Source organism: Sinocyclocheilus rhinocerous, unplaced genomic scaffold (assembly GCF_001515625.1).
Source record: "Sinocyclocheilus rhinocerous isolate Xijiao unplaced genomic scaffold, SAMN03320098_v1.1 scaffold711, whole genome shotgun sequence".
NCBI classification, from domain to species: Eukaryota; Metazoa; Chordata; class Actinopteri; order Cypriniformes; family Cyprinidae; genus Sinocyclocheilus; species Sinocyclocheilus rhinocerous.
Window position 1 is genome coordinate 2,808,582 of NW_015641018.1, and position 13,344 is coordinate 2,821,925.

Consider the following 13,344-nt stretch of genomic DNA (forward strand, 5'->3'; position numbering starts at 1 on the left):
GAAGTGTGGATCCGTGCACACTCTAATACAGGGGTGTCCAAACTCGGTCCTGGAGGGCCGGTGTCCTGCAGAGTTTAGCTCCAACTTGCATCAACACACCTGCCTGGAAGTTTCTAGTATGACTAGTAAGAGCTTGATTAGCTGGTTCAGGTGTGTCTAATTGTGGTTGGAGCTAAACTCTGCAGGATACCGGCCCTCCAGGACCGAGTTTGGGCACCCCTGCTCTAATGGCTATGCCCACAATCCATTGCGCTTTGGCGAAGGATTCGGTCCAGAACTACAAACACGAATAAAACGCGTTAGAAAAACTACAAACGTGGCGGATGCGCGCGATCGACGGTTAGGAAGAGAGGTTTAAAAAAAGGGGGTTGAGTTACTAATAATCAACATTTAACCTGGTAAAAAATATTTATTTATTGTTATCCGTGTTATATTTCATCTGCAACAGCAATGTGAACTTTTATAAACATCCATTTGGTCGTTAACTTTTAAATGCATCATTATGCAGAAAATATGGGCAGAGTTCTCTGCATGAAAGACCCGCGACTGGCAGATCAACGAGCTACTTTTCTCTCCAGTATGGTAGGAAGTTAAATTAAATGAAATGTGGAGGATGTTAACTGTGACAAGATGATTGACAGGCCAGTTTACAGTGACAGGGTGCGTGTAACAGGTGCGACAGAGCGGTCCTTTAAAGACGCAATTGTGTGACGTGATAGTATGTCCCAAAGCTTGCCTACTCTTCTACTACACACTCAAAAGTATGTACTTGTTCTTCACCAAAAGAGTACATACTTTAAGGGCATAGTATACGTAAGCACATTGAAACGCAGCATTAGACTCCGCTCCCCCTCTTCACAGCAAGATGGTACATCCCAAGCTTATCACCCGGCAATCAATCAACACGAGAGAAACAACCACAACACAGCATCTTACCTACAAACATAGACTCGCTCGCTCCTGTTATCCGATGCAAGTCGCTTTTTTGGAAAGTAAACAGTTAAACTTTGTGCCAGATCGAGGCGATATCGGTATCGGAGGATGATTGAACCAGAATGTGAACGTCTAAACTTTTACCAAGTTGCACGGCGAGTCCTGGCAAACAGCAGCAGTGTGTCACACAAAGAACAGAGATGAACCGCTGCGAGTTTCTCCAGTCAAGAGGCGGACTCATGAATCGCAGGGGGGTTCGACTCTAGTTCTGGTTCTGTAGCTCGGTGTTGCTTGGACAGTTGGCACTGTAATCGTCTGCGATTATGTCTGATCCGAGTTCCGGGAGCGCGTTGCCTGGCAGCAGCAAAGCTCATTTTGTTACGGGCGCGATGCTCAAGCGATCCAAAAGGTAACATGCGATATCAGACGAGACGTGCACGATCAAACTTTTCTAATGTGTCAACTTTTGACACGTCACGTGGGCATTTCTTGGTCGATTTATGTAATCGCACTGTGGAGTTTACGGTAATGCTATGGTTGCGTCTCAAAACATAGTGTGCTGTTTACCTAGACTGTATTCTAATGAAAAATGACGCAGTATAATAGTGCAATGGTTGCATGGCTTTATCTAAAGCTGTATTTCGAACTGTTGATGGTGGCATAGTGAAATATCTGTATGCACTGATAGACATCTGTAGCTGCAGACCAGCAAGAGATGAAAGTGCCATGTATGACTGAAAGAGGTGTTTGGTGAGCAAGTGATAAATGACATGCACAACTTGAGTCTCTCAATGCAAATGACAGCTGTGTTGAAGGACACCACCTCTGATGGCCCAGAGCCTGCAGATGTTGCAGAATTACTCATAGGATTATTCTTGAATCAAAAAAGCCACATTATAGTAACACTATCGAGAGCGTGCTGCTGATCATTAAATCCTTTGTCACTTTCTTTGTTAACTTTGCCGTCGACCATAAAGGCTGGGCTGGATTATGTTGAAAGGTTTTTAATAAACCCTCTTCTCTTGTTTGTGTGTTGCAGCTGTCGCAGCAGTAATAGAAAGAGCCTTGGTGTTGGAACGCCGTCACCCACCCGCCCTCTTTCGCCTCTGTCCGCCCACACAGGTAATACTCGCCGTCACATGACACCCGCTCTAGGACAGCTGACATTGTGCTGGCCTGTGACCGTTGAGAGGTTGATGTAACTGGCATAACATAAGCCTATCCACTCCTCACCCCCTTGCCTCTTACCACACTGCTTCATGGGTTTCATCACCCCAAAAAATGTGAAAAATCCGAACCCGTATGCTGTTATTTTTTCTGCAGAACACAAAAGGAGAAGAGTCTTTTGAAGAGTCTTCACGCAGCAGTTTGTCAGTAACCATATCTATCGACCACAAAAATGACAAAAAAGCACAATTATAGTCGATCATATACCGTGTTATAGGTTTGTTTGAGGAAAAGACAGATGTTTAAACCATTTTTGATTGGTAATCTTCCTCTACAGTGATTGGACCATTTGATTAGTGACTTCAACTTGAGAAATGAATCAGTAACAGAATGACGAATCATGATTAAACTGTGTGATTTGATCACAGATCAGCTGAGTGATTTGCTCATGAATCATCAGAATAATTTATTATCAGATCAGCTGAATGAGTTGTTTATGAATCTTCTGAACCGTTTGCTCATGATTTGGCTGAACCATTTGCTTGCAAATCAGCTGAGTGATTTGTCAAAGAGTCAGATAAATTATTCACAAATCGGACTAGCATAGTTCACCCAAAAATGAAAATTCTGTCATTAACTACACACCTGTTCTAAACCCGTAAGACATTCGTTCATCTTCGGAACACAAATTTTTGATGGATTCAAAAACATATTTTTGATGAAATCTGAGAGATTGATGAAATCCGAGAGCTTTCTGACCCTGCATAGACAGCAACGCAACTACCACATTCAAAGCCCAGAAAGGTAGTGAGGACATCATTAAAATAGGCCTTGAATGTGTGTGGTTGCATTGCTATCTATGGAGGGTCAGAAAGCGCTCGGATTTCATCAGAAATATCTTAATTTGTGTTACGAAGATGAACAAAGGTCTTACGGGTTCGGAACGGCATGAGGGTGAGTAATTCATTTTCATTTTTGGGTTAACTATCCCTTTGACTAAATTCATTAACTATAGCTCATCAACTTGTTTTTTAAATTTTCCATCTGTGTGTCATTTTGGTGCAAATAATGACTGTTTTCAAACGGGTTTCCCTAGAACAGACAAACACATAGCCCGGTGGAGCCAGTGTTGCCATGTCAGGCTGCTCAAACAAAGTTGGTTGCACCACTTTTTTTGGGGAAGTCAGCCTATGAATGGCTTACTTATAGTCGTCTCTGCTTATTAAGCTCGGAGATGATATTTCAAAACATTGAAAAAATTACACACGTCAGCTTTAAACTCCATAGACAGTGAATCAGACACATATTATTGTTCAGAAAGGAGATAAATGTCCTAAAGTGTGTGATTTGTGAAACATCTGAGGTCATCTGACGTCTATTAAATCCTCTAACTTACGTAACACTGTGTGCTCTGTTGAAATTTCCTCTTGTTCCCCTTCCAGCTGCCAGCAGCCCTCTGGACAGCCCACGAAATGTGTCCACTGCTATTTGCTCTCTCAACTTCCCCTTCGCCCGCAGGTAGACAAACGCTCTTTATCATATTTTTCTTGTTCATTAGATAGATGACAGACCAGCATTCTGGATATTCCTCAGCATTTACCACAATGTTAATTAAGTGTCAGGTTCACATTATGCACAGTTGACTCATTTATTCTTATGAATCTTTCTATATAGAGCTCACTAAGCGTGTCGCCTATTTTCTCTCTCTTCATCCCTCTTTATTTCTTCTCAGCCACCTGGCTCGAGCTGACAGGTAGCCAATCTCTTTTTCACACAATGACGGGGCCGAACCTCAATCACCTTATCTATTTCCGGGACTCTGTGTACTCTTTATAAACTTCCTGTTATTTAATTTAATTATTTATTTATTTCTTTTTTGCCTTGATGCTTTGCGTCACCATTTTTAAAAACGATTCACAATTTTTTGCCAAAAATATAGGCTTTAATGCTGATATTGAAATAAATAATAATTGTGTGCGAGATACCATTTCTGCCAACCTCTGAATGCAAATTTAGCTTTCTTTTTATTTGAAAGTGCATGTCAGAAGCTGTTAATTGAAGAACTCTAAAGGTGACTTTGTACTAGTGGTGGTCCACATGCATATTGTGAGTGATGTTAGTATGGGATTATATTAGCAGGGCGGGGGAAAACGTATATATATATTTAATATATATATATATAATTATATAAATAATAGTTGTTGTGGGCTGACATAAAGTTTTAAGTAATGGAATATCATTCTCTCTCCTGAATTGCTCTTTCTTTTCTCTCGGCAGAGTGGAAGGGAGACGGTGGTCTCTGGCTTCACTTCCATCCTCAGGTTATGGGACCAACCCTCCCAGCTCAACCGTCTCAGTATGTGTCTCTCATTTATCTACAATTAAATCTTGTATGTTCCATGAAAATAAAATGAAGAGAATTTGGTTTGAAATAACAAGAGGATGCATAAAAAATGACAGAATTCTCCATTAAATCCTTTTAATAGTAAAAGAGCAAAGGAGGTGGAAATGTTCCTGTATGAATCAGCTCTGTGAAACATTCTCATATTTCTGCATACCTAGACAATTACTGATAGGTTTAAGGATGTTTTTTTGTAAAAATGGAACTGTTTTATGTTCGTTGTGGCCATGTATTTTTGATGGGTTTATGTGTTTGTTGGTTGCTTTGCAGTCATCTTCCTCATCTCAAGAACGACTGCACCAGCTTCCATACCAACCCACACAGGACGAGCTTCATTTTCTGTTCAAACACTTCCGAAGTTCAGAGAGCATGACTGATGAAGATGGGCGGCCCTCCCCGTTTATACGACCCCGGTCACGTAGCCTTAGGTAAACAAAAACACACATGCACCCATTAATTGCAACATAGGATGTCTTTGTTTGATGTCTTTTGTGTGACTTCTGAAAACTTGGAATATATTTTTTTAAAGGGAAAGTTCACCCAAAAATGAAAATTCTATCATTTACTCACCCTCAAGTTGTTACAAACCTGTATGAGTTTCTTTCTTCTGATGAACACAAAAGAAGATATTTTAAAGAATGCTGGTAACCAAACAGTTGTTGATCCCCATAGACTTCCATATTCTATATTTTGGGGAAAAAAATACTATGGAAGTCAATGGTATTCAGAAACTGCTTGGTTTTGTGTTCAGCAGAATAAAGACAGCCTGAGGATGAGTGAATGATGACAGAATTTTCTTTTTTGGGTGAAATGTTCCTTTTTAAAGAGCAATTTTTGTTATATTTCTTTGGTGCCTTTGTACCCTTTTTTGGAGCATGAAAGCCTGAATCCTCCATTCATTGTAACTGTATCAACCAGAAGCAACCAGAAAGTCGTATGTGTTTGAAATGATGTGAGGATGAGTAAATCATGACAGATTTTTCATTTTTGGGTGAACAATCTCTTTCAGTGCTGTTTGTTGCCAGACTTGTTGTCAGATGAGTGGACTCCTGACTAATAGGAATATCCAGGCTTTCCCCATCAAAACGAAACAAAAGGAGCGTTTTTGTTTTGTAAAAGAACCTCCCTGGAGGCTGTCAGAGAAGAGACCGCTTTCACTATGGTATAATTGAACACTGGGGTTTGAAATTTGCATCTGGCCAGTTAATATGCAGGAGGAAGAGTCTGAAGTAGAAACTAAAATCTGATGAGGGTTTTTTGTGTTTGACACCTATTCTGAGCGAGACTGCAGTGCAACGCCTCACCTTTAGCCCACATCTCTGCAGGATTCAGAGGTTTTGATGTCCACCCACAATGCTTCATGCTTCAAACAGGGTGCTTGCACAAACAAAACACCGCTCACTTGGTTTTTGAAATGAGAGTATAATGGGTATATTTGTCAGTAAAGTATTTAACCAGCAATCTACATAATGGCAGTTTTCATTAGTGATGCAATGGCATATTTTCTTCCAAAACAGCCATTTTTGGTTTTGAGCCGAAATAGTTTTGAAGTGCCAAAATCATTAAAAGGGACAGAGACGTTTAATTAGCATTTCTCTGATGGCATATTTTGATCGTGCCAGTGTCTATTTCGTGACACAACGTGGATAAACTGTAAACATGTCAGCTGTGCAAATGCTAGTCCTGAATTAACAATACCGATTTCTTGTTTTTAATCGATACTGATATGGATTCTTAAATCTCAAGAGCCATCTTTTAGTCTATGCTATTTTCTGTTGATGTGTGAACATCACTAAACTTTATTTGTAGCGTCTGTTATCCAATAATCACAATAAGATTTGTGCTTTGCTTTTATTGTGAAATATTAAATATTTTAATATGAAATACCACAAAATATTTATCACAAAATACAAACAATAAATGGAGTTTTGGCACTCTTTAATGTGGTGTGACAGATCGCTGTAGTGTCTCTGCTGTTCAAGCAGCAACCATTCATATCTTCCTCTTTACTACTACTTATAGCAAGAAAAAAACATGAACATCAGAATGTATGTTGCATTATATTACAGATTCATTATATTTTTACTTAACCTGTTGTCTTTTTTTAATGTATGCTTGAATTAGGGATGGAACGATTACCGGTTTCACGATAAATCACGATAAAAATGCCCTGACGGTTAGTATTATCGTTTAAAATTTAATTATCATCAAAACAGTATTTGATTATCGCGATTTTGAAAACTCGCGGTAAATCCTGTGCAGCCAGCATTAGTCTGACGCAGAAGCAGCATGCAATGTTGTTGGTTTTTTTTTTTTTGCACGAGACGAAATGGCGGAAGGCAGTGACAGCGCTCGGGAGATTTTTCAGCCATCTAAGAGAACCAAATCGGTGGTCTGGTCGTATTTTGGCTTTTACAAGAGTCCTGAAGGCAATTTAATCGAGGACGGTCACCCTGTCTGCTGATCTTGCAAGAAGAAAGTCGCTGCAAAAGGGGGAAACGCATCAAATTTGCTCAGTCATCTTCGTGACCACCACCCACTGTTAGCTGTCTTAAATCATATTTCTATCACTGACGAAAAATATGTTGTCTTACATTAAAATAGACAAATGTAATTAGCCTATTCTATTTATGTTTGTATGTGAACTCGAAATCAACCCCAACTTTGCTTTAAAAAGCATCACAAGATCTCCTAACCGAAGATTACATGATCACTAACGGAAATCACATTGTGTGTGTGTGTGTATATATATATATATACACTGTATATATTGTGTGTGTGTATATATATATATAAGTGATTTATTATTATTATTATTATTATTAGGGCTTCATGTTAATGTTAATTTAATGTTTATGCTAGAAAAAAGTACATATAGCTGCTAATTGTATTTGTTGTTTGTTGATTTTCAAATATATATATTATTGAAATGTTTTCAGTGTGAATCAGTTCTTTTTGAAAATTTTCATCTAATTTTAACAAAACCGTGATAATATTGATAATCGTGATAACTTTGGTCACTATAATCGTGATATGAAATTTTCATACCGTTACATCCCTAGCTTGAATTGTCATGAAAAAGTTTACAGCCATTGTTTAGACTAAATGTTCATATTTCAACAAAAAATTGGAGTAGAATCATAATTCTGTTATTAAAAATTTGACACACAAACTGCCTTATGTGCACTTAAAATTTTTGTACAACTCAGTTTTTATTTGATTGTTGATTATTAAACATTTATTTTCGGGTTCGGTCCAGTGGATCATTAGTTATCATCTGTTGTTCTCCTTGTTTTAGCCCTGGACGAACTGGCAGCTCCTTTGATAATGAAATTATAATGATGAATCATGTCTATAAGGAGCGCTTTCCAAAGGTATGTATCGCCAACAGATTATTTCCAGGTTTTTACTCTACAAATCTGAGATGCCTAATGTTCTCTCTGCTGTGCAGGCCACCGCTCAGATGGAGGAGCATTTGCTGGAAGTCATCAGGCAGTTTTCCCCAGACAGCACCCTACCACTGGGAGATGGCGTCTTGGGATTTATCCAGCACCAGTTGGTGGAGTTGGCCAGGGACTGTCTGGATAAATCCCAGAAGGGCCTGATCACATCTCTGTACTTCATAGAGCTGCAGGATAAACTGGAAAAAATGCTGCATGAGGTGAGGCGGGAATTTTTGAAAAGATCTTTCCAGTTCAGTGAATCCAGACAATTGTTTGGGTATGAGACGTTGTTGATGTTGGAGAAGTGGCCTGGTAGGAAGTGCACAAGCTCTCACATGTGGCAGCTGCATACAGGCGACCAATGTACATAAAAACTAAAAACTAAAAAATATTACAGTGACACAGTAGCTACATTTACCTGATCAGTATTTAGGATTGACAGTCATATTTACTAACAAATGGATTTCATATTAGTTTTGTATTATCATGGACAGGGGCAACATATACTTTATGAACAGGTAACTGAAGTCAGTCCCACTGAAGATTGGAGTCTTATTGAAATTGTGTAGACATTTTTAATCATTGAAAAAAAATTTTTTTGAAAGTAAATAACTATTTTTTAATAAAGTAATTATAAAAAAATATATTTTATTCATGTATTTATTTTTTCCAGATTTCTTGAAATATACGTTTTTGAGTTTTTATGGATTAACACCATATGACATTTTACAATCTAAACTACGCCTGTGTTGTCATAAAGGTCAAATTAACTACAATGTTTTGACTTTCTTCTAATGTTTTTTTTTTTTTTTGGGTAAAAGTTTTGCACCACATGACTTTGATTTGGCATGCAAAAGTGTGAATAATATTATTAATATTTAATAACATTAAAATGGTAATAAGCAGTGAAGTTGTTTTGTTAAAATATTTTCTAACAAATTTTGAAGGGTTAGTTCACCCAAAAAGGAAAATTAGCCTGATTTACTCACCCTCAAGGCATCCTAGGTGTATATGACTTTCTTCTTTCAGACAAATCCAATTGGAGTTATAATAAAAATTGTCCTTGCTCTTCCAAGCTTTATAATGGCAGTGGGCAGGTGGTTTTTTTCAACAGTCCAAAAGAAGTCAAATAAAGCTCATCCAGCCATAATAAAACTTACCTCACACGGCTCCGGAGGTGGTGAATAAAGACCACCTGTAGCGAATCAATGCGTTTTTGTAAGAAAATAAAAATCCATATTTAAAACGTTATAAACGCTTTTCTCTCACTTCCGCTAACTGTCATACGTGCAAGCCATTCTGGGTGGATGACGTAAGAAATACACTGTTAGTGTCCTCTGTATATTTTTGCGGTAGTATACTTTTTCAGTGCGCTAAAAATCAATGTAAATATCAGTGGTATTTAGTATGCTTTTGCAATTGCACTGAAGTAGAAATATACTTATAATCAGTGTATTTATAGCGGATTTTTTTTTTTACAATTTTATTTAGCACAAAATATAAGAATGCACTACAAATGTACTTTCTTGTATTCCCAACCTGGCAACCATGCGTATGCGCTACATTGTGGTAAAAGCGCTGATGAGCTGAAAACACCAGCAAACATGCAAGTTGGAGGTTAGTGATTCTATACATGGTTATACTTTTGAGCAAAATAATTGGGATTATCTCTTTGTTTAACCATTATCGTTCAGCCCTAGTCAGTCAGTTAAAGAATGCAATATTTATGCACTGAAAAAAATTGGTTTAGGTTTTAAAGTCCTTGCCCACCGAAATTTTCGTATGCGTTTTTTTTTCGTATTTATCCTAAAAAATTTGTCACACACAGAAACCTTGTACACTGAGTCCGATGCATATTAATTAATCCGTTGTGAAAAAATTCATAAAACAATACAAAATGGAGTCTTCAAGCAGTGAGGATGATTTTGTTGTCTTCTTTCTTCTTAAAGAGAGAAAAAGAAAGAGGAGTATTGGGTCCATCCAATCCTGAGATATAGAGAGGAAGGAGTTCCACCTCCTTGTTAAGGAGCTGTGGGATTATCACGGGCGATTCAGAGTTTACTTCAGGATGACAGTGGCTCAGTTTGATGCTTTGCTTGCGATACTGGAGCCACATATTAAAAAGAAGACCACCAATTTCTGTGAACTTCGTGTGCAAGGACAGTGATTTGTGCTGCGAGACAAAGTGGATCAACTTGTCAGACGCCATTCTGGATTTTGGCGTTCGCTTGTATGGTGGCTCTGAATTGTCAAAACACCTCTCAAAATGCTTGCTACGGATGCGAAAAATGCAGAAAATCGAACCCGATCCGAATTTTTTGGACGGAAATTTTTTTTTTACATAACGTGACGTCGTATTTATTTTTTAACGTGCAAAAATTTCGGACTCCGTGTGCAATGACCTTTACTTCGAAAAACTTTTAACCCGGAAATTGCCGGTAAATGTCACAAATAATCAAAGAAATGGCAAGTAACACATTGAATGAAACATGAAACAATTTTGATGTAGAAAGACTTTAGTAAAACATACTCCAGACTCCAATCTTTGTTTCATTTACAACTGCACAAAAAAATGTTTTTTATGTCTGTGCACCATAAGTTTAAATCTAGCTTGACTTTGGTTGAGTCCTTGTCGTATGCATGAACAACCATTTTCTGCTGCTTTAGCCAATGTCAGTTTGGTAATGCTGTCCTTTTCTGATTATGCCAAAGCCAACAGGTGGTCTGAGATGGTGGTTGTGGTTTGGCAGGAATATCAGGCTGACGGTGTCATCAGGGCACGGCTGGGTTCTGTCACTGCTGTTGTTAATGTTAGTGCTTTAAGAGGCCAGAAACGTCACGTATTCTCAAAAGAAACCGTGACCATTTCCACTAATAAGTGTGAAATCCACCTCTTCCCCCAAGGTTTTTTTACTCTATAAATACATTCAGATTTTTTTACACCAAGCAAAAAAAGAGCAACCTCGAGCTGCGTGCATGTACATTTGCATACATGTGAGTGTTTGCATATGTGTGTAATTGCACGTGTCGTTTCGTGTATAAATGTGTGTGTACCCTGCAGCAGAGGGTTTGATTAGATATATAGATCTCCCCGTTCAAGCTTCATGCTCATCTTTGCAACTACAGGGTGTTAGTTTCCATAGCAACCCTTACGCCCACCCTATATGTAGTGTTCAGACAACCCCAGGCAAGACTCAGCGCGCTGTCAGATCGCTGCTGTGCGGTGGATGTCGTGCTCATAGATAAGGCTATTAAAGTGTTTCCCATTTCCCTTAGTCAGCGGTGCCAAGCACAGGGCCCTGATGCTACAGTCATGCTGCAGTTTAACTGCTCTAACTGTTCAATCATCAACCTGTTGTGATTGATGGTCAAATCCTGTGGTTTTGTGTTGGTTTGTGGTTACATCAGTCCGCTCTATGCTGTTCCTCTGTCACTCTCTGCTCCCTTCTGGGATTGCATAGTCTTTGCTGCTTTATTATCACTGGCGTTATGCTTAAAGGGGTCATATGATGCGATTTAAAGTTTTTCTTTCTCTTTGGAGTGTTACAAGCTGATTGTGCATAGATAAGATCCCTGAAGTTGCAAAGACTAAAGTCTCAAAACCAAAGAGATATTCTTTATCAAAGTTAAGACTCTGCCACGCCCCCCTAAAACGGCTCGTTCTAACACGCCCCCACATATCTATGGTGAACTTATATGTTGCTGATTTATAAAGAGCAGGTTGAACAATGGCTGGTAGAACGGATTTAAATGTTACACATAGGGCTGGGTGATATGGCCAAAAATATTATTACAGTGTTTTTAGCATATCATACAATATTGCAATTTTTATTTACCATTAATGGGGAAGGAAATGCTTTCCACATGTTTGTTAGACCTTGAGAATGTATGTAAACTTTTCACTATTAAACACCTACCTTTTAATTTAGAGCCCCATGAAATCAATTTTATTTTTCTAAATTCTGCGTTTTCCATTTTATTTTTTCTGGTTTCAGTGTTTAAGGATTTAATAGAAATGTATTAAAAAAATTGTGTCTAATGAAATCTATTAATAAAACAATCTATTTAAATAATCTTTTATAATGTAATCAAAAATTAATTTACAACAAAACATTGCAATTTCATTTTTTTTGTCAAATAAGATGCTGCGCAACAGAACTGTGTAAATTAAAACATGAATGATTGTATGATGCTCCCTAAAAATAAAAGTAGTATTATTGTTTTGAAAAGTACATTTTAGTATAAAAAAGTGATACATTTCTGTCATAATTGCTTCAAGTTAAACTAAACTTTTATTTTGGTGGTTTGTAGTGAAGATCTTTGAGTATCAGTGTGTGTTTGATGGTTTTTCTCAAATAAAACGGTGAAGTGACTCTCAGAGCAGCTCTGGAGATGAAGTTTGTGTGTTCATGTCTCATATATTGAGACACAGATACTGAAAACACTGAGCATCACCTGTGTTTGAGTTTGTGTAGTAGATGAAAGTGTTCAGAGCTAATCATTATCATTGACAAATTTTAGCTTATTATTGCTTATTATTTAAAAAAATTGATTATTTCTTTATTTATATTTACTATTTTAAATGTAAATGTACTATTTACAAAGTGCATTTTCCATTAACATTTGACTAATTTGAAAGAAAAAAAACACAGAAGTTGCGTCAGTGTATAAGTCACATTTTATCATAACATTCAGATAAAATACTAGTAATTAATGTTTACAAAAATTATAAACTCTAGAATCCTTTAAATTTAAAAGAACAGACGGAAATGAAAAATAAAAGTATAAAACAAACCAATTACAGTGGCATTCCTTGTAAACAACTTATTATATTATAAATGTCAAGGTTAAACTAATTTATTTAAAGCAAAACTGAAACTACTGGTGTAAAAGGCACTGTACAAATAAATTTGGGCTCATGTAGCTCTCTTATTCAGCAGAAATTCAAATAATTTGTGTTCTTGACATTAGTTTTATAATATAAATCACGTTGGAATTGGAAATCACAGCTCATTTCATGATGATAAAAGAGTTTTGTATTCCAGAAACTACTTCATTTATTTTTTCAGTATGGTGCAGAATCAGTTTTAACTTTAAAGGGGTCATATGATGCGATTTCAAGTTTTCCTTTCTCTTTGGAGTGTTACGAGCTGTTCGTGAACAGATAAGATCCCTAAAGTTGCAAAGACTAAAGTCTCAAACCCAAAGAGATATTCTTTATAAAAGTTAAGACTCGTCCACGCCCTCCTAAAACGCCTTGTTTAAACACGCCCCCACATATCTACCTCACTATGTGGAAATATTTGCATAATGCGGCCCAAATGTGCACGCAAAGAAAGAAGGCGTAACTTTATTGTTGCTACCCCCGCCGCCGCCATGTTGTGAAGACACTGTGTGTTT

The 13,344-nt window shown here is 37.5% G+C and overlaps 1 protein-coding gene across 7 annotated transcripts in view; it reads left to right on the plus strand.

The window, feature by feature from the left end:
• The window catches only part of LOC107753827 (microtubule-associated serine/threonine-protein kinase 3-like), a 52,023-nt gene that overhangs the window by 14,319 nt on the left and 24,360 nt on the right, over positions 1–13,344 (plus strand). For 4 of the 7 annotated variants that reach the window (XM_016570087.1, XM_016570081.1, XM_016570080.1 and 1 more), the window contains 7 exons: positions 1,973–2,055; positions 3,543–3,618; positions 3,833–3,853; positions 4,378–4,456; positions 4,772–4,929; positions 7,800–7,875; positions 7,953–8,162. In XM_016570087.1, coding sequence (XP_016425573.1) covers positions 1,973–2,055; positions 3,543–3,618; positions 3,833–3,853; positions 4,378–4,456; positions 4,772–4,929; positions 7,800–7,875; positions 7,953–8,162 — 703 coding nt within the window. Of the gene's footprint in view, positions 1–860; positions 1,343–1,972; positions 2,056–3,542; positions 3,619–3,832; positions 3,854–4,377; positions 4,457–4,771; positions 4,930–7,799; positions 7,876–7,952; positions 8,163–13,344 lie in introns of those variants that run through there. The other 3 variants (XM_016570083.1, XM_016570084.1, XM_016570086.1) reach the window with 2 other exon arrangements.